Source organism: Aspergillus versicolor, assembly GCF_001890125.1.
Source record: "Aspergillus versicolor CBS 583.65 unplaced genomic scaffold ASPVEscaffold_2, whole genome shotgun sequence".
NCBI lineage: Eukaryota > Fungi > Ascomycota > Eurotiomycetes > Eurotiales > Aspergillaceae > Aspergillus > Aspergillus versicolor.
In genome coordinates, this window is record NW_024467525.1 from 467,329 (window position 1) to 486,452 (window position 19,124).

General features: G+C 49.7%; 7 protein-coding genes across 7 annotated transcripts; 3 read left to right on the forward strand and 4 right to left on the reverse strand.

Annotated features, from left to right (window-relative positions):
* The first annotated feature begins 204 nt into the window (after window positions 1-204).
* ASPVEDRAFT_435110 (tetratricopeptide repeat protein) lies at window positions 205-2,379 on the forward strand. The gene is made up of 6 exons (XM_040812838.1): window positions 205-889; window positions 955-994; window positions 1,068-1,161; window positions 1,241-1,547; window positions 1,714-1,778; window positions 2,102-2,379. Exons 1-6 carry the CDS (start codon window positions 317-319, stop codon window positions 2,130-2,132), a joined length of 1,110 nt encoding a protein of 369 aa, XP_040663642.1. The 5' UTR covers window positions 205-316; the 3' UTR covers window positions 2,133-2,379.
* A 1,309-nt stretch (window positions 2,380-3,688) lies between these two features.
* On the forward strand, window positions 3,689-4,791 carry ASPVEDRAFT_435602 (uncharacterized protein). The gene is made up of 2 exons (XM_040812847.1): window positions 3,689-4,162; window positions 4,571-4,791. Exons 1-2 carry the CDS (start codon window positions 3,780-3,782, stop codon window positions 4,584-4,586), a joined length of 399 nt encoding a protein of 132 aa, XP_040663643.1. The 5' UTR covers window positions 3,689-3,779; the 3' UTR covers window positions 4,587-4,791.
* On the reverse strand, window positions 4,697-6,649 carry ASPVEDRAFT_79560 (putative bZIP transcription factor; the record flags this gene model as incomplete). The annotated part of the gene is made up of 2 exons (XM_040816712.1): window positions 4,697-5,798; window positions 5,853-6,649. 2 exons carry the CDS (start codon window positions 6,647-6,649, stop codon window positions 4,697-4,699), a joined length of 1,899 nt encoding a protein of 632 aa, XP_040663644.1.
* Window positions 6,650-11,350: 4,701 nt separating this feature from the next.
* Window positions 11,351-13,411, reverse strand: ASPVEDRAFT_37341 (CCCH zinc finger protein). Its single transcript, XM_040811442.1, has 5 exons — window positions 13,248-13,411; window positions 12,604-13,185; window positions 12,438-12,549; window positions 12,330-12,385; window positions 11,351-12,226 (listed from the first exon to the last, which is right to left on the reverse strand). Exons 1-5 carry the CDS (start codon window positions 13,291-13,293, stop codon window positions 11,664-11,666), a joined length of 1,359 nt encoding a protein of 452 aa, XP_040663645.1. The 5' UTR covers window positions 13,294-13,411; the 3' UTR covers window positions 11,351-11,663.
* A 120-nt stretch (window positions 13,412-13,531) lies between these two features.
* Window positions 13,532-15,411, reverse strand: ASPVEDRAFT_37342 (transcription factor IIF subunit TFG2). Its single transcript, XM_040811443.1, has 4 exons — window positions 14,713-15,411; window positions 14,382-14,646; window positions 14,131-14,327; window positions 13,532-14,075 (listed from the first exon to the last, which is right to left on the reverse strand). The coding sequence occupies exons 1-4, from the start codon at window positions 14,986-14,988 to the stop codon at window positions 13,695-13,697; spliced, it is 1,119 nt and encodes a 372-aa protein (XP_040663646.1). The 5' UTR covers window positions 14,989-15,411; the 3' UTR covers window positions 13,532-13,694.
* A 302-nt stretch (window positions 15,412-15,713) lies between these two features.
* ASPVEDRAFT_49799 (PCI domain-containing protein) lies at window positions 15,714-17,506 on the forward strand (the record flags this gene model as incomplete). Its single annotated transcript, XM_040814221.1, has 2 exons — window positions 15,714-16,931; window positions 17,495-17,506. The coding sequence occupies 2 exons, from the start codon at window positions 15,714-15,716 to the stop codon at window positions 17,504-17,506; spliced, it is 1,230 nt and encodes a 409-aa protein (XP_040663647.1).
* Window positions 17,507-17,666: 160 nt separating this feature from the next.
* On the reverse strand, window positions 17,667-18,819 carry ASPVEDRAFT_24806 (uncharacterized protein; the record flags this gene model as incomplete). The annotated part of the gene is made up of 3 exons (XM_040809704.1): window positions 17,667-18,449; window positions 18,502-18,572; window positions 18,633-18,819. The coding sequence occupies 3 exons, from the start codon at window positions 18,817-18,819 to the stop codon at window positions 17,667-17,669; spliced, it is 1,041 nt and encodes a 346-aa protein (XP_040663648.1).
* Window positions 18,820-19,124: the final 305 nt, after the last annotated feature.

Consider the following 19,124-nt stretch of genomic DNA (forward strand, 5'->3'; position numbering starts at 1 on the left):
TAACAAAAGGAGAGGAACCTCCAGCCCAGGTCATATCTTACTATTAATATTCATCGGCGGCAATGGGCTGACACAGCCTCGTTCCAGCGGCTTTGTTCCTGTCCTACCATGTTACTACCACTGTAACTGAATCGTGGTAAAGACAGCGTCACGGGGGGCAGAACACCGTATATTAACATTCAATAGCCCAAGCCTGCTTGTGTCCTTTTCTGAAACCATTTTCGCTTCAAGCCGTCCCGCCAACCCTTTGATTTGAGTTCCCGCACTTCCGCCGCAACAAACAACCCCGCAAAATCATCGACTCTCAATACAAGCAATGCCGTTGCGCGACATCCTCCATAAGAAAGACAAGCTTAACAGCTCCGACAATCAATATGCCACAAACACGATAGAAACTCATGAAAACTCCGTGCCTGAGATCAGATTCGTCCGCTCGGATACCACCACCCAGGATATCATCATCCCACCCAGCCACCAGGATGATGAAAGCTATCTAGCCTCAGCGCGGCCATCCTCTTCCTCATCGCATCGGAAATCGCTGAATCCATTCCATCGCTCGAGGTCTCCTTCCGAATCGGGGGAACTAGCATCGCCAACTCGCCCGCGAGGAGAGAGACGGTTGTCGCATTTGTTGCGTCGTGATCGGCGAGCTTCCTCGGCTTCCGCCAACATCCCATCGGACCTTCCGCAGATAGAACCCAATACTGGCGACGAGCAGGATCGGGAAGCGCAATGGGAGAAGCGAGCAACTTTCCTGGCGCAGCATAGCCCGCAACCTGGATCATCACCTGGTCATTCACCTGCTCCATCAATAGGCCTTGGTTCGGATAGTATACGGCCTCGGTCCCGGAGTTCCAGCCATAGTCGGATCAACGATCCGCAAGGTGATGTAAGCTGACAATCTGGATTAATGCGGCCGTATTGGTTGTGGCCAGCGATTTAACAGTGATCCAGGTCAATATCCAAGAGGCAATCCGACTCCATGAAGCTGGTGGTAAGAGAATGACCTAACGGCCAAAAGTCGTACCAGTGATGGAATTGAGCTTACCATTTGATTTATATAATAGATCTGGAGTTGTCAACAAACATGTTTGGCCGACTAGCGGACCCGAATGGCGCCAATAATGCGCTTAGCCAGGTGCTTTACGGCCTTGCGTTGAGGTAAGAGTTGTCGTTGGAGTTACGCTCTCTGCATTGTCTACAGGCGGAATGGATATCCTAACCTGGTACCGGCCTACAGGCATGGCTGGGGCTGCACCCCTGACCTCGAAAAGGCGATAATATATCTTTCAGCTGCAGCGTCAAACTCGGCGTCGATTGAGGCCGAAGCTCTCGAGGCAGGCCTCAAGAAAGGCGGCGCCGCTAAGGGCGAGCTTGTCCTAGCTATTTTCGAATTAGGAAATTGCTTTCGCAACGGCTGGGGCGTCAAGAAGGACCCAGCAGCGGCGCGGCAGTACTTTGAGACAGCTGCCAACCTGGGCGATGCAGATGCCATGAATGAAGCTGCCTGGTGCTATCTCGAGGGATTCGGAGGCAAAAAAGACAAAGTAAGTGGCTTGCTGCGTAGCTTTCCTGTTCGTGGTAGTACTGTGGACAGTTCCCATAGTCGTCTTGGGCATCAATGCCTGGATCCTCGCTTCACTCTCCCGGCACCGTTGAACACTCGTCGTACTCGCCAATCCTGTTCTTGACTAATTTTTGCTGTTTCTTAAGTTTGCGGCCGCTAAATACTACCGATTGGCTGAAGGACAAGGAAACAAGATTGTGGGAAATTCTTGGTATGTCGAAACAAGTCTCTTATTTTCCTCCTCCATTTATTGTGCGAAACCCAAAACAAATGTGACGACTTGGATATGAGCATTTCTGTATCCTCGGTTGCTGTAATCACCTGCATGAATCACTGCTTCGGAAATGTCTGGGGAGCAGCGGCTGCAGTTCAGTTGATAGGCTCTCGTGGCATCTTCTGCAACTGCGCCATGCAGCTCTGGCGTCAAGCACTTAACCAACCACAACACCATACTCACCTTCCCCTCTTCCCGCTTCCTCGGAATGATTTACTCGCAAGCTGGGTCAAGGCTGACATTGATATTAATTATTCTAGGATTTGGAAAGACAAATACAATCCGAAATAAACCCGCCATTCTCCCCACGAGATGCCTCAGCCTTGTAAAACCGCGAGTGACCGAGGCGCTTCACCGTAGCCCTATCACAGCCCCCGCAGTCCCAGCCGGGCAGCCATTCTGAATATGGGTCCAAAATTCTGGGTTTGGCTCTGGGGCTGAAAATGCATAGTCACATCATCGTGCTGCAATCGCATATGGCGGCCCCGGAAACAAAACAGTTGAATCCTGGTGCCCAGCACTGTCTCTTACCAGCCAATCCAATATCGACCTTGTGGGCTGATTGACAACCCCGGTTAGATTAGTTTGGTTTCTTGGGTGGCCCAATCCCTGTTGCTATCTACCGCAACGTTCATTTCGCTGTGGAGAAGAAGTATAAACCTTCCCCTAGGGTTCGTGACCCAACGGAAGTATCGAAGCCTCATCTTTGTTTTGGGAACCCAATCTCTTGGCTGATCCAGACCTTGTATTTCCGTTTCAGTTCTATAACTCTTATTTACCATATCATGCAAGCTAATATTTCCTCTCCCTGCTATTTGTCGTCCCCATTCGCCAGTATAATCCCTCTTGGGGCGTTCGTATGCAAGTTGTTTCCCCGGAGTCTCACGAGCAATAAAAATGAAAAAGGGGGAAACAATACACACTACTACCTAATTAGTCCTCTCATCATATTTTTTGTTCTTCTCTGTTGGACCATCCAGCTCCATCCCACTTGCATCCACAGAGCATTGGCGTAGTAGACTAGTTAAATGAGGAGAGCACTTTCACCAGCACGAATGGTGTTATGCATTCAAATGGACCAATTCACGAGAGGAACACCTCCACCGAGTCGGAAGCTCCCCCCTCTCCCCGGGGCCACATAGCCCACCTTCTCCGCCCTTGGTCATCGCAGTAAATAGATGGTCGGTGCAGCATTGCATCCAGACAGACGCTCAGTTTTACCAGCGAAACGGGGCGAGGATGTAAATCAAGTTGATTGTTGATACCTAAGCCCGGGGCTGCCCAAGGTATAAACTCGGGATGCGGCAGTTCTCCATAGTTCGTCACACTGCCTTGGCTTGGAGATCATGTCTCTTCTGGAATCTAGTCAGGTTTGGTCGGTGCCGTTTACCGTTTGCGAATGTCTCGTAATTCCCGTTGTCGGGTTTACGTGCTTGCTTTCTCTGGCGTTCCTTGGATATATATATGTATATATATTTTTCTGGGTGGGGGAGGACGGTAGGTTTGTGGTTGCGGAGGCCGCTGGAGCTGGGGGGGAAAGAGATTCGCCTTGACTTCTGTGAGAGCTTCCTACGTTGTGAGAGGGGGTTGGGTAAGCCTCGTGATGACTGCTTACATCTGGACTATTGGGCTACGAGAGATGGAGGGACGCTGGCTGTTTTTTTATGGGAACAGGATGGAAGAGACATCAAAGTGAATCTTCGACGTTATGTTGTTTGTCAATATATACAGTACAGGCTAGGTCCAAGAATGTAAGAATGAAGCTATCACACACGGGTTGACAAAGGAAAGGATTTCGGTGTGGTTGCTTCAAGGAGTGGAAGGGGTAAGAGCAGCAAGCCGCTTCGCCCCGGATTTAGAGCCGGAATCGAAGTCTGAGGCCGAGAATTTGGTGTAATCCAGACCAGCCCAAGCCAGATCGATCAGATCCGTGTGCAAATGAAAAAAGCAAAAGATGACCCTGTCAAAGAGTATATGATGACAAACAAAGGAGATGTGAAGACCTCGGCGAAGGCAGGGGTCCAGCACGAAGGGAAGAACGCTCAAAAAACAAACAAAGGGAAAAAAGAAGAACAAGAACAATACCACCCAATAGTGGCAGCCCTGCTGACCAAGAAAGAGAAGGCAAATGATCAAATATCATCAAACATTAAAAAGACATTTCACTTCGTAAACATGTCAGTCGTATCAATCAGTAATCGTAACACAATTGCCGCCCCTCGTCCAGGTCCAACCCGCAGATGCAACAGAAAACAATTAAATCAAAGGCTCAAGAAATCCCAAATACAGAAAGTAAGAATGAATAGAAACAAGACGAAAAGATATTTGTCTCCGTTTGATTCTCATTCGAGCAACCCATTGATGACTCCCGGATAGCCCTGAGGCCATTTAGTCATGTCGAACTTCGATACCCTTGAGAGGTAGAACTGTGTCCGAGTGAGAATCGGTGGAAGACGTAGAGTGTACACGAATGCAAAAACGCTTTGGTGGCTTGTAATATGCACTCCAAAGTATAATCCAGACGCTGGTAAATCGATATACGCCGATAGCCCGCAAAATAATAATAATATAAACACACCGCTAAATTGTCAGACAGTCATGAAAAAAGCTAGTCGATATCACATAACCTGGCGAAGGAAACGGCAAGCTGTTCTATGCATGTATATGGCTAAGTCTGGCTAAAGCTGGCCAACAGTCGTGTATCGTTATGTTTGTCATTGAGAAAAGACACAAATAAAATGGTAGAACGGTCGAGGGGCGATGGTGAAAGAATAAAACTGGATGTGCTGGTGGAGCGAGGGCGGCAAAGCATAGCTGTCTCTGGATACGGCTGATATGAATCCTTGGCCTAATCCTTAGACTTGGGCAAAGCCTGGCGCGTCTCCTCGGGCGGGGGCAGCGCCATATTCCTGAACCATTCGTCGAAAGTCTCGAATTACCTTTTCAGGAACGCGGTCCCACATGAGTGACCGCGAGTACACATCAGATGCAGATTTTTGAGGCACCCTGGCCTGCGGAGCATTACCCCTCATCGCGGCCAGGGCCTGCTGGAGATTCGAGGGCTGCTGAGACTTGTACCCGGCGCCAGTCTCGTCAAACGTAGTCAGCGAGTTATACTGTTCGGCGTTGAGAGCAAAAACCTGCTCTTGTTCTTGCTCCTTGGTTGGCATCGCGAGGGAGTTGTGGAGCTCGTCGAGGTTCGAGGTGGTCGTTGACCCGGTCATCTGAGCCATCTCGGCACCAGTGATGGTAGTTGGGAGCGAACCAGCAGAAGAGGGAACAGCCGGCTGGTTGGTCGTTGAGTGCGCAAGCTCTGGCGGCGACGAAGATAGGACGGCTTTAAGGACATTCGCGGACTCTGCGCGATATTCCTCAGACAAATGAGGAAGAGAACGCGCAGGAACGGAAGCGCTGTTGGAAGCGATGAAAGCACCGAAAAGCAGACACATGTAGAAAGCATTCCAGCTGAAAGGATACTCGTTTGCTGGCTTTTCAGGAGCCTTCTCATTTGCGGTGACCACCATAGACTGGGATGGCTGAGCGGCGGGTCCGTGGTCCGTGTCCAGAGATAGACTGTTGACCATGGTAAAGTCTTCCCAAGGACTGCTCTCCATAGTCAAGTTTTCAAAGTCGGAGAACTCGGTGGGAACATTAGATCTGGCGTGGCGCTCCAACTTTTCCACAGTCTCTTTGAGGATATTGTTCTTCTTTCGAAGTTCAGCCGTCTCCAAGGTGTGAGCCCGAATAAGTTCATCTTTCTGCATATGCATGGTGTTGATGTACTGGGTAATTTCTTGCTGTGCAGCAATCCACTCGTTCTTCTCACGAATGAGCTCTCCCTCGCGGAGTCTCATATTTTGCACTTCCTCCTCAAGGTCGGTGATGGCTTGGGTGAAATGTTTCTTCTCCTCCTCAAGTTTCTCCGTGTGAAGCTTCTTGCGCTGCCGAGAATCCAGACTATGTGTCTATTAGCACGTTCTGATACATATTGGGGGATATGATAGGACTTACGCGGCCTGGCGATTCCTCAGCAAGCGCTTTTGTTGCTTCAGTTCCTTGATCTCCTCCTCGTTGGTGGACTGGCTAATAAGATGGTCGATATTGCTCAGTGTCCTCTCAGCGGGAATCTCGAAGCGAGCGTTCTTCTTTCGAATGCCATCTCGGCGAACGCTAAGAGGCGAGCTATTCCGATAGGTGGGGCTGGCTTTTGGTCGCGATCCTGGGTCATGCATGTCTGTCGCGGCCGGCATCCAGCCTTGACTTGACTGTGGTGACATGGCAACCGCGCCCGGTGGTGCGAACCCCATATGTTGACGATAAGACATCGATGGCATACTGACGGTATTTACCGGGCCCACAGCACCGCCGGCAAAGGGAGCGACCGAAGTGTTTTCCATATCGGCGGGGTAGGGCTCGTACATAGCAGAGGGTGTACATGAGCCGGAGTCTTTCGAGATCGCCCACGTTTGAGGTTGGCCGTAAGGAAGTCCGTCCATTCTCATGAAAGGGTTCGGTGCAGACTCAAAAAAAGGGTGGCCTACTTGCGAACTGTGGCGGGACTGCGTGCTGGATGCTGAATGTGAGAAGTCGGACCAGACTGAATCTCGATGTTGGAAAGCGTCTGCGCCTTGTTCGTATGAATGCCTCCGGTGGTCGGCAGATGTGAGATCGGAGGTAGAGTCAAGGATCTTGTCGTCTAATACGCTCATATCGTCCTCTTCCAGATATGATGTTGATGAAGGCTTCGCGTCCAAGGTAGAAGGATGCTGATGATAAAAGTCAAAGGCTGGTTGAGAAAATCTTGCCATGACTGGGCAAAGTAAAATAGAGATAAAGATGAAAGAGAGAGAGTTCGAGAGATGAGCGATGAAGAGATGAAGAGATCTTGAAGTGATACAACAGGCGGTGTGTTGATGGGGCCGCGGGGTGGGGGTGAACAGAGGGAGTAGTAGGTGTGTAGAGGAGACGGCGGAAGAAGGAGAGAGAAGATGGGAGGAGATGAGAGAGATGGAAAGCGATCAAAGGCAGACTTGAATACCGCAGAGCGATGGAGTAGAGGGAAGAGAGCGGGTGCTAAGGTGGGAGGGGAATGCGAATATAACTACCTGATCTCGTTATGCTGGGAGCAAAAGAAGGCAGACAGAGTTGTGTACCTGAATCTGTTCGTCAACTCAGAAACAGGAAGCAGGAAAAATTAAAATTAAATAAAATAAAATAAAAAGGTCAGAAAAAAAATAGAACAAAATAGCATTCATCTCCCAAGAGGAACGCAAGATCAAATCAATCGCAAAAGACCCAAAGACTCTGGATCGACCGATTTTCCCACTTCCAGACATTCGGCGGTCAGCAGCAAAGTCAAGAACGAGGCGACGATTTGTGACGGCTTCCGAGTTCAACAAGGCCGATTATTGGATGCTTCGTTGGGCAGACGTGCAGCTGGGGGCATCAAGCAGATGAATAAGCATCTCACGGTCCCTCACAGTCTCTCGCCTCTCGCGGCGGTTTCAAAACAGTCGCTGCCTGAGCCAAGATTGAGGAAAACAAGAACCGTGGACCCTCCGGTGACCCATACACTGTAAACAAAGTCGTAGCCTATCAAGCCCTGCCCTCGTCCTCGTCCGCGACACCCTCCGGTTCTCGCACGGACAGGCTTCACGAGGATCCAGAAACGGGAATCCTTCCACAGCTCATAGCCCGGCGCTGAGCCTCCATCACATTCAACCTTGGATGATTGGTATCCCGTTCTCTTTTCACCCTCCAAACAACAAATCCTTTCTGCTGGTCAAGCGTACCTGAGCGTGCCCTATCTCAGCTGTTCGTGCGCGCTTGGGGGTGGGAATGCTGCCCAAAAGGAAGCCGTCTGTGCGCTCGGTCAAGGTGCATCATTCAACGCCATCTCATGATCGTTTAGTTTCTCATTTTGGTTAATGGTAATTTCCGGTTACAAGACCAGAACACCCAGTGATACATTCCGCCGGCAGAGGGACTGGTGCTCGAGGCGAAGGAGGGGTAATGATCAGATGAACGAGTGTATCGGTCGTCTTCGTTTTCAGCCTGCCAGAACCAATCATTCCCGGTTTAGTGCGACCCTCCCCTCTCAGCAGCCCCTCCAAAGTCCAGGAAACGGTCTCTCAGGCCCTCATTTCCGCGAGTCGGCGACTGGAGGATAAGGCCGGGCGAAAAAGTACTGGGCTGTCTTGAACCGGGATGGAATTGTGACCCAAGATGTCATAGTCCCGTCTCCTAATGATTTGTCTTTGGTACAGTTAGGGCCGGCCCGTAGAAGATCCAGGGATCCAGTGACCCATCAATGACGGCCCCGTCGTTAGTGTACCAGAGATGTACGTACCATCGACTGGCATACAGTCGCATACACTTTCCCAGGTGCCCCGTGCTCGGCCGACATTGCAATGCTGCTTATGTGCTGCAGAAGGAAGGCCGTCACACAAAACTCCAATTGATCAGATCGAGTCACTGCCTCTCAACCAGAAATCCGGAGCTGGTAGTCTAATTCCCAAGCGAGTCGCCTGGCTGGTGAGTGCCCCTCCTTCCTAATATGTCTGTTCTGCACTCGCGCTGCCCTTCATTCACCCGAAACTGAGCTGCCCATATAGGTTACGCGTAATCTGGATAGGGTAAGGCATCGATGCTCCAAGATCTTCTCCCTGCATTATGTGAGACGTGACGGTTGATGGGTTGCCGGGGAGCATCCCATCCGTATCACCCAATTGTCTCATGGTTGCTTGGCTAGTATGCGTCCGTAGATGGGCTCTTCAGCTGCACCATTTAACTGTCGGACATGAACAAGGCGGAAGTGACGGCAACATTGAAGCTTCAGGCGTTGAGACGATCCACAGGTTCGTCCAGTGAGTCGCATGAAGTCATCCCATGCACCAGAGCTGCCTGGTCACGGGGTAACCTCGTGACACTCGCCTCACTCCTCAATAATCCAAACACTTATTTCCTCCTATCTCAAGTACTTTATCCGGCCTACAGCTCGTGATGGCTTGAGTCCCGCAGGGCAAGCATTACTGTCTTTTTTGTCAAAACCAGGGCTCAGATTGCGAATTATGCCTGTTCTCGCACCGAGGTCATGTATAAACGGTTCTGTCATAATGCATGCTCATTACGTTGCACAGCGTCCTTATGCATCTGATAAGATGAAACAACCTCGAAGGCTTCACCGGTCCACTATCCAGCGCAAGGAGTGTCATTCGTTATCCTTCTCGAAGCATTGCCGTTAAACTACCTTCCATTTCAGGGACTACTCTATCTGCCGAACTTCACATCTGAGCCTAATTGGGTACTTCTGCTATCAATTCGGCTCCCGGTTCTTAGGAATATGGGCCATGAGTCACACTAGAGGTGTGTTTCAAATGGTAGACGATACCACGGGGCATCACCGCGTGTGCCACGCTCCCTCGACTGATCGAAATGGTTTCCCGAAATGAACGATACCAGTATTAAAGAAACAAAGGTTGTCTCGCCCTCTCACCTCCTCACCAGCTGTTTAGGCTATCAATCAGCGAGAAACAAGAAGGAAGTGGCAAGACATCAAACGGGCGAATGGGAAGTTCCCCGGACTTTACACGTCTTTCTCGCATCGCATGCGCTCGCCCTCGGTCACCCCCACGGCTTCATTTTGATATCATTATTACCCCTAGTGTAGGATTCACCCGTCAGTCACGGGCATGGATAAGACCTCATAAGGCTCGTATAACGACGAGGGCAGCAGGTCCTTGGTTTTCCGACTTGAACAGGTTGTAGGCCTCAGCCCATTCAGGCATACCATCATTCAGTGATATAGTATGGCTTCGTACCGCACAAGATCACCGAATGTCACCAATATTTGCTTCCCCAAATTTTTTTTTTCTCTTTTTTTCGGGGAGCCGGACGATTACTCTATTCTCACCCGAGAAGGCTCAGCCGACGATGACGCTGCTCGAGGCGCCATTCTGGCGGTGTACAAACGCAGCCGGCCCAATAGCAGAACACAGTGCAACCAATCTGTGGAGAGTTTAAATCCCTTCACCCAAAATAGGACATTCAAAACAGTTCCAAAGATAATCCTGCCATCCCCTTGGTATCGTCTGAGATGATTTGTTATTGCTCTCGGGATATGCCCCGATGGACGATATTACATCACGACATTACAAATTGCGCCACCCAAGGGGAGAGAACCAAGAAATGAGTACGCAATCTCCTGAGGCCTTTACAAGGCAGAATCGACTTGACAGTCGAAGGTTAGATCCAACCGTTGATTGGGCTTTGTTCTGAGTTCCATGAACCATGCCGATCCTTCTTAGGCTAGATGCAAGATTCAGTGCCCAACGTCGGCTCTACCGGCGATACAGCACCGGCCATATCAATGTTATTCCGACTTGCTTTACAGTGGACATAGCCTATGTACTAGGCAAATTCAGCTGTCTAGTAGGTAGTTTGAGTCATCTCCTTTCAGGAGGTTACAGTGAGTCCCAGGCCGGTATGCACAGCACCTTCGAAGACGCCCAAAGAGCGGTAAACAGACCAGAATAGATGATTCCATAGTCTAGGCACTCCATATTACCCAAGAATTGCGGTCGAGGTCCAAAGCCTTTTCAGATGTCAGTATCACAGATATGTTTCAGCGCCATCGCAAGCAGCGGTCAAGAATCTGTAGATATCCAATAGAGTCTCCTGCCTTGGTATTGTTTCAAATGATATTAAATTGGGGCAATTGCCCCTAATGGGAGTATCTCCTGGTTAATCAATAATGAAAGGTTATGCATTCTTTGTCATTGTGCAGTGCAATTAATCCATTAGGCCTTTGTTGTATACAGAGCGGGCACGGGGCAGCTAGTAAACCCGCAGTGACCGGGCCCAGGAAATAGATACCGAGACAGGAATAAGGCAAACCACCTCACAACCACGAAACCCCCGGGAATGAAACAAAGGCTGCCGAACTCACCACATGTTTCAAACTAAATCCCTACCGACATCCTCCGGGAGGCCACTGGCGACTGTCGGAGCCATCCCCACGGCAAAAGGACGAAACACTAGACTTAGCAGGTGGTCTGTGAAGCTGGAGTCTACTATCATCGACAACCTACTCCAAGAAACTCCATAATGGGTCCCATGAAGTTGAAATTGGATGCAATGCACCCATCCGAATGGACGGGGACAAGACTGAGAAGGTTGGAACCCACAAGCCACCTGGACAGCCCACAGCCCACAGCCCACTCCAGTCTCCCAGGCACAGCACAGCGTGTCTTCGAAGTAGCTTGCATTGCATGGCATGGCATGGCATAGACTGCTACCAAGATCCACGTTGTGGGTTCCTTAGTGTGCATCCTTCCTGGCTGGTTTCTACCTGACCTGACTTCTGGGACTTTCTTTGGGAGCTCTTCTGTGTGACTCATACCTTTGGCGGAGTTGGATACTTGCCTGTGCCCCAGGAAACGGGAAGGGGTTTGGAGGTTCCTGGATTATCTACTCGGTGGAAAGGGGAAAAGGGTCCAAAGATAATAATAAACTCCATTGTTTTTATTTTCCCTATCTCAATGTCCTGGTGTCAAAATAATGATACTCTACTATCCGCCTCCGTTCCTCTATCGAACCATTGTGTGCCGCACTATATCAGCTCCTAATCGGATCTGCGAGAATCATGTTGTACAAATCTGGATGTGAAATCCGGGGGTATCTTCCATGATAGCAATAAAAACGAGCAAAAATTCGACTTGGTGTCCAAGTAAGGACTGTTCCCCTATCCGTCTTCCTCCTTGGGGTCTTGTCCAAAGCGGACCCAACCCTGGATTACAGACTGTAGTTAGTGATTGAGCACAATCAGAGGCTGATGAAATCCTGCTGCTTCGAGATTTCACCAGTCTCCGCTCCTTCGATAAGCTCTCCCTCATCGGAAAGATAATCAGAGTCGACATCATCGGATCCGATCTCGTCATACTCTTCTTCTTCGCTAGAAGCATCAGACTCTTCACCATCAGAGGCGTCTTCCTTTGGAGCAGCATTCTTTCGAATCTGTCCAGCACGATCAACATGTGGTAGTCGGCAGTTCTTTTTCTTGCAAACACCTGTGTTCGCGTAGTCTGGGCATTCGTGAACATGTCGCTCCTCGCATTCTTCGCCTTTATCACAGTATCCCAATGTTGCAAAAGCCCTACACACCGGCGCTCCGGGCGTGACTCGGACGTGGGTATAGCGACATTCTGGGTTAGAACAACGACCTCGAAGGAAATGTACACAAGCAGGGGACCTATGAGGGGACGGCTCGTGTGACAAATCGCAACTATTACCTGCGCTACATTTGCCTGTCTGAAGGAAATCTTTGCAAATAGCGACTTTGTTCGGGTCATGGACGTACAGGCATGAAGGTCCCTTGTAGCAGGTACCTAGTGAGAAAAACCTTGGTTAGTGTTGCTCTTTCGAATCGATACGAAAACGAAGTCGCCGATAAGGTGAAATTCTGGGGGTCTGGAAGGAGAGTATCGGTACCCGTCGTTGTGAATCTTTGGCAAAGCTCGTCCTTTTTCTTAATTGCCGATGGTATCCTGTCATCATCATAAGTATCATGTTATCCAAGATGGAAAGCATAACGATCACCTTTTCGAGGTTACTGCCCCTAGTCGATGGAGGTTGCCGTTCTTGCTCCGGACAAACGTCACACCAGCAACTTTCACCCGCTTGGGCGTATTGTTCGCAGTGGTCGGGTCATCTACTAACTGTAAGCCAGCTCTTTCTACCAGGGCGGACTGAGTGGGGATCGCACTAGAAACTCTGATCAGCTTGCCACCTCCGCGAGACACGCGGAAAGGGATGTCGTTGAGAAATATCTGGTACTCCCCGGATGATGTCCCAGTGGCAGGGACCTGCGGTGTGGAGGAGGGAAACTGTCTACCCACGCCTTGCGCAAACTGTAGCACCTTCGCCTGTTCGGCCTGTGCCTTTTTCTGCGCCTTTGCTTTGCGGGTTTCTTCCAGAGCCTTAACCCTTTTCTCCGCCTCTTTGTCATAAACTGCAGAGTTAATTAGCTGCATATGTCGCGCGTGCTTTGTCACCCAGGCATTCGGTGTCGCTGAGCGACTCTGCTCGTCTGAATCTACCGCCATGGCATCAGCAGGGGCCGCGTTATGCGACGCCGGGGTCGTCGAGTTGTTGAGAATCAGGGTACGGTGGCGGTGGGGAGCTGCTCCACGCCCTCGCCTGTACGGCCGTCCTCTGTAAGGAGCCCAACCAGGGCGGCCACGGTACGAGGTATGTCGTGATACATGGGGACCGGCATGTGGCTCTCCAGGTTGGGGCGACTGTGACTGCGTCTGCGGTGTTCCATTTTTGTGCCTGTTAATCTGACCTAGAGAGAGAGAGAGAGTTGTCAGTTTTGAACCGTGTAGCGACATTCCATAATGCGCGTACCAGCAAGCTGGCTGATCTTAGCCATCAGGTCCTGATCTTCAGTCATATTGACCAAATCTTTCAGTCGCGTATTGAAGACTGGCGAGCCAAATGGTAAAAACACTTCTTCACTGCGTCTGCGCTCTGTTGCGCTGGTTTGGAAGAGTCGGTCAAGCTCCAAGTCATGTTTTGGAAAGGAAGGTGATGAAATGAAACCAACTACTCCGCAGTGGCGCTCCGCCCGGTCACGTGCACTCCCAGCAGCCCTCACTACCCAGTAGTATCTATTCACTCTAGAGGGCTCCTTTACCAAATACAGTGAAGGTAAAATGAAATAGAAAGTGACAAAAATACTGTGTTGTGAAATCTTCATTATTGTTGATATATTAGTAACTCCCAAGCTCCTGTTTAAATGGCCCATAAACCCAGAAAACGCCGCAGGTGCCTATGCTACATTGTCAACCCTCTTTAGGCCACATTTTCAAACTGCGCTTCGTCATTATCCATGCCCGAAGCCATTGCATCGTCTTCTGAGCCTTCGTCAAAGTTATAGTCGAGGCCAGGGGCAGCTTCTTGCTTGGGTTCCAAGGCATTGGAGTAATGGCTCTCGCGCGCCTCGGGCTTCAACTCCCATGTCATGGCAAAATCGCCGGATTTCACTAGATGGGCAATCATTTCCAAGGTCTGCTTAAGATAAGCCTCGGGTTGTCGAAGCCTGGCTTTGAGCGTCTTAAACGGCCAGTATCTGTATTCTCGGAAACATCCGTAAACAAGATCCAACAGCTCGTTCTGCGGCATACGAGTAGTCTTGTTCTCCTGTGCTTTGAGCTTTGTGGGCCTCGTTGCTTGCTAGAGACAAAATTAGCCAAGAACAATCTACCAAATAGGCCCAAAATGAACATACCACAAATGCGCTCTGCTCTCCAGGCAAGGCATGCCTCTGTTGCAGCAACTTGCCCGGGAGCTTATCAATGAAGACAGTTTCCTTCTTCGGTTTCAGAGCTTCCAGTGCCTTCCTCTCTGATATGAGTCTGAATTCTTCGTTCTCAACAGGAAGGCAATTGAATTCTTCTTGCACATGCCCAACCAAGGCGGTTTGCTCTGTCACGAGATCAGCAACACACGGTCATAAGCCCGCCGAAATTGTAAACATACTTGGAACTGTTTTCCGAACATAGGGCTCCCACTTCTTCTTGCGTTCCTTTCTCCTTGCATCTCGCTTCATCGACTCGTATAGGGCGGACCTCGTTTCGCCAAACGTGACCATCCGGTTTTCGTGGCCGGGAATGTCCTTCTCTGTGAAAAGAAACGTGTTTTGAGTCATATGTACCAAGTTCTCAGTATTTACTGTCTGTCGTGCCAAAATGTAGTCCTTAGGGATGTCGCGATTCTCCTCTTGGTCGTTGAGGCGCAAACTGACCTACAGAACGCATCCAGTTAGCTACTCCCTAGCCTGCAAAAAAATTGGGCCAAAACATATTCCTACTCTTTTGATGTCTTTTGAATCTCCTTCGATTCTTACTGTGCCAACCTGAATTTCCTCATCGTCATCCAGGTTATCCAAGTTGGACCAATGCTCCCAGAGCGACCGCGGGATTCGAGAAAGCCATAAACTCTGTGCCGCATTCGTAAAATCTAAGTCACCGGCATCTTCGTAGAGGTCCTCGTCGTCGATGTCGGCGAGTATGGCGTCTTTGCTGTCGGGGTCGGGTTTAATGTAAGGCGTGGAGGCATCGGGGTCTTGCTTGACCTGGGGAAGCATGGCGCCGAGCTCCAACGAGTGGGATCGTCTCGAAAATCTCAATAGCTGTAAGCTCACCACTGTGCGACCGCATATAAACGTGAATCAAGCGGCGGCGGCAAGCTCCTTAACCAAGTAAAGCGGCCAAGTGAGTGGTTGTTGAGATGATGCAAGGCGGCTGCAACACCGGACTCTATGCAGCGCTGAGGTCAAAGAATGCAGAATGCGGGTCACCCGAAGGCGGTGGGCTTTGTTGCCTCTTCACCACCTCCTCTTCATTAAGTATCTTCCAAGCTCCAAAGGCCATTTCACAGCATACTTGGAAATAAATGACTAAAGATCGAGACAGCTGCGGGCTCTGGCTTTTTAGGTCGAATACAACAGTTTGAATAACGACTGCTAAGTCCAAACCTCGGAACTTCTGAGAAAATATATATTGATGCTGAGCCGTTCGGTTGAACTCGTATTGTTGTTTACTCCCGTTATGTCAATATACTTTAAGCTCCTTTATGTAGGAGTCATTGCCTATAGAACAGCCAATTAATTACTTTTTAAAATCTAAATATACTCCGTACGGTAATGATACTTGTAACTTGTGATGCCGTAAAGGGTACATTAATGGTGGTCCCGGTCTCCCGTAGACACCTCTTATCGATAAGTGGCATGCCGACCAGCTAAGGCTTCAGCATTCTCCCCACCTTAAATCTACATGTCTCTCACCTCCAATCTCTCACTAAACCGTCTTTATGCCATCGCAGAATATAATATCCGCCTTGGCGGAGATAGAATCATCCGCAAACTCCCAGAACAAGCTCCAACTTTACAATGATCTCCTCTCGGAAACCGTGTCAACATCCCCCGAATCCGAACTGGCCGATGACCTCGTCTACTACCTTGATTCTGTCCTAAGCGAAGACCTCAGCATTGTTGCTTCCCGTCCTATCCTTGATTCATTTATTGCGACGCTACGGAAGCTGTCCTCCGAGACCCAGGTCAAAGTCGGCCAACATGCCGTGACCCTTCTTCAGTCCCGATCTACATCCGTCGAGGAACAGGACGCTCAGATCCGCGAGATCCTAGCAGATGCATACGAGGAAGAGGAGGAATATATTGCGGCTGCAAAGGCTCTTCAGGGTATCCATATCGATAGTTCACAGCGGTTAGTCTCCGACTCAGCCAAAGTGCGATTATGGATCCGCATTGTGCGGCTATATCTCGAAGAAGACGACACGACAAGCGCCGAAGCATTTCTCAACCGTATCAAGAACTTGCCGAGTAAGATCGAAGATCATGAGTTGAAGCTTCATTTCCGACTTTCGCAGGCTCGAATCCAAGACGCCCGGAGACGCTTTTTGGACGCTAGTCAGGAATACTTCGGGGTCAGTCTTGCCACTGGTGTTGATGAAAGTGATCGACTACAGGCCCTTGCCGCCGCGATTAGGTGCGCTGTGCTTGCCCCGGCAGGTCCCCAACGCTCCCGGACCCTCGCTACATTGTACAAGGATGATCGAGCTACCTCCGTTGAGGAATTTGGGATTCTGGAGAAAATGTTCCTTGATCGTCTTTTGAACCCTGAAGAGGTAGCCGCGTTTTCGCAGCGTCTGGCACCTCACCAGCTCGCACAGACTGCAGACGGAACAACCGTGTTGGATAAAGCGGTTGTAGAGCACAATCTAGTCGCCGCTAGCAAGCTCTACGAGAACATCAAGACCGACGCGCTGGGCGCCATTCTCGGACTTCAGGCGAGCGGGGACCTAACCGCGGGTGAGAAGGCGGAAGCGTACGCAGCTCGTATGGTGGAACAAGGCCGTTTAAGTGGGAGTATAGACCAGATCGATGGTATCATCTACTTCGAATCAAGCACGACTGCCACAGGTCGTCACATTCGACAGTGGGATGCTGGCGTGCAGGGGCTTTCAGAAGGAGTGGAGCGGGTAGCCACAAACATAGCCGAGGGACTTCCGGTATGCTCACCCAGTTCCTAAAGTGTTATTGCGGATTTGTGCAAAAGCTGACATTTTTTATTTACTATGAGCTAGAAATCCACTGCACAGACAGCGCATTGAATAGCTAGAAACCACGGAATAATGAAGACTACGATTGCATGTTCAACTCTGTATGATGATTGGGAAAGGTCGTAAAAAAAATAAATTCCTCGCATGAAATGCGCCATTATGATAGGATGTCGTCAATCGTCAATGTCTTTCGATATTAAATAACGTCCGGATGAGCCATGGGGGGCGATTCTGGGGTTAAACCATGCTTTGTGGTTCTACCCCAGTGCCATCATAAATAATTGAACATAATAAAGGTATAGACAAATGTCTACGTCTTATGGCCGCCGGCTCTGTTCAAGAGATGGAGTGAGCCGCGGCTAGCGGCGCCCTTTTGTTGCTAGAAGTTTGCTGGAGCAATCACCGCCAACCTAGCTCTCTTCTCTAATATCTAGAAGATATCTGGGTAGCAGGGTGGCGCTGAGCAAAAGACCAGAGCACCATAGTCATCAGGAGCGATGGGCCGTGACTAGATGGTTCGGTGATTCATCGAATCGATACCGGACAGCGTAATGTCGTATCGACAAGGCAATTGCGAGTGTGGGGGGTTGAGTCGATTAAGAATATACTGGGCCCCAAGCTCCCAAGAGAGTCTGATATAAAGATATGAAGAGAATGGAAAGGTGGGATAAAAATGATAGGTTCTCAAGTGTGCGAACGAATTGACGCCGCACCAGTTTGCTCAATATCGATATCGGTGCGAACTTGGATATCCAGAGGCCCAAGACTGTTGGGCGTAGTGATATTTGTAGTAGACCTTGAGTCGGACTTGTCTTCGAGCTTGAAGAACTCCGAGGCAGGAGACCGGGAAGTCGAAAGGCCAAAATGCGAGTTCGTAGCATCAGTCTTGATATAGTAAGGTGCGGTTGCCTTCCGACTACCGGACAGCTTCAGTTTCGGGAATAAACCACGGATGATCGGGAGGCAGGAGCATATAAGCCCAATGGATGGCTCTATATGTGTCCACAGTGTTGCCTGGTATACGGTATATGTGATATCGACGGGGCTGATCCAGAAGAGCACGACAATGCGATAAATAGAAGCAAAGCAGACGAAACCACCAAGAGCAAAGACACCGTTCAGCGCGAGCTTGTCTTGCCAGGCACGCTGGAGGTTCCAGATCATTGGTACAGGGAGAGTAAGAATGACGAAGTCCATTACGACATTGAATATCTGGTTGACGATAATGAACTCATTGCTGTCGAAGCATTTGCCGTTGACCGAGTGGTCCCAGTAGGACCTCAGTGGGCGGCATTGGAGGCCACATGCGATGAAGATGGCAGCGCCCCATAAAGCGATTAGGGTGTTGATTATGAATGAAGCCCATTGAAAAGGTTTGACTGTGAATACACGGCGGTAGAAGCAGACGATGGAGATTTTGATAGCGGGACTGACGAGAAAGTACGTGAATTGGTTTGCGAGGAAGACCTAGAGGATTGATTTAGGGAGAATTCAACTGCTGGGACACAAAAACTGTTACCTTATAGAAGTTATTCATGGTTTCGACGCTCAAGTCCTTTTGGTGAGATCCATTGCCACCAATAAGTACCCCTATATCAAGGTCAGCAACACTTCAAGTTATATTAGGGGGTGCGAAAACACCCAACTTACATAGGATAAGTTCAACCAACATGGCAAGCAACAGTACTGCCGAAATAAAGCAAAGATAGTCATCTATGTCGAAACGGACTCTTCTTTTGTATCGAGCAAAGACACGAAGACACACAGCAACGATGGACAGCCCGACTAGCACGGTCACGGTTGCTATCATATCGCCACCCCTTTTGGTTAGAGCCATCTTGAGGATATATTAAAAGATTGACGACTCGGAGAATATTAATAAATGAGTGAATGAATGAAATGGCCGATGGTCGTCCGGTGTTCCGTCAAAGTTCGTATAAAAAGGAATGGACGCGGCCTTCGCCTATATTGGCTTGGCCGACTGAATCAAGAGCAGTAGAAGAAACACCAGACGGGACAGTATAAATGAATGAACTGCCTGGAGGGAGACAGAAATTTTGAGAAGAAGGGAGGGGGTTTGGAAGAGGGTGGAGGGCCGTGGCATATGTACCGCACTTGCTCCAGTATGATGAAACCTAACAG

Excerpts from the sequence above, each read along its gene's own strand:
- ASPVEDRAFT_37342 (XM_040811443.1), bottom strand. The coding sequence starts at position 14,988 with ATGCTTCCCCAGGTCAAGCAAGACCCCGATGCCTCCACGCCTTACATT. Across the intron at positions 14,647-14,712 it reads ATTCAAAAGACATCAAAAGA|GTCAGTTTGCGCCTCAACGA; the intron begins GTAGGAATATGT and ends TGCGTTCTGTAG. Across the intron at positions 14,328-14,381 it reads TGTTCGGAAAACAGTTCCAA|AGCAAACCGCCTTGGTTGGG; the intron begins GTATGTTTACAA and ends ATCTCGTGACAG.
- ASPVEDRAFT_37341 (XM_040811442.1), bottom strand. The coding sequence starts at position 13,293 with ATGACTGAAGATCAGGACCTGATGGCTAAGATCAGCCAGCTTGCTG. Across the intron at positions 12,550-12,603 it reads CAAGCTGATCAGAGTTTCTA|ATGACCCGACCACTGCGAAC; the intron begins GTGCGATCCCCA and ends TACAGTTAGTAG. Across the intron at positions 12,386-12,437 it reads GGGGCAGTAACCTCGAAAAG|GATACCATCGGCAATTAAGA; the intron begins GTGATCGTTATG and ends TGATGATGACAG.
- ASPVEDRAFT_435110 (XM_040812838.1), top strand. The coding sequence starts at position 317 with ATGCCGTTGCGCGACATCCTCCATAAGAAAGACAAGCTTAACAGCTCC. Across the intron at positions 890-954 it reads TCAACGATCCGCAAGGTGAT|GTCAATATCCAAGAGGCAAT; the intron begins GTAAGCTGACAA and ends ACAGTGATCCAG. Across the intron at positions 1,548-1,713 it reads TCGGAGGCAAAAAAGACAAA|TTTGCGGCCGCTAAATACTA; the intron begins GTAAGTGGCTTG and ends CTGTTTCTTAAG.
- ASPVEDRAFT_435602 (XM_040812847.1), top strand. The coding sequence starts at position 3,780 with ATGAAAAAAGCAAAAGATGACCCTGTCAAAGAGTATATGATGACAAAC.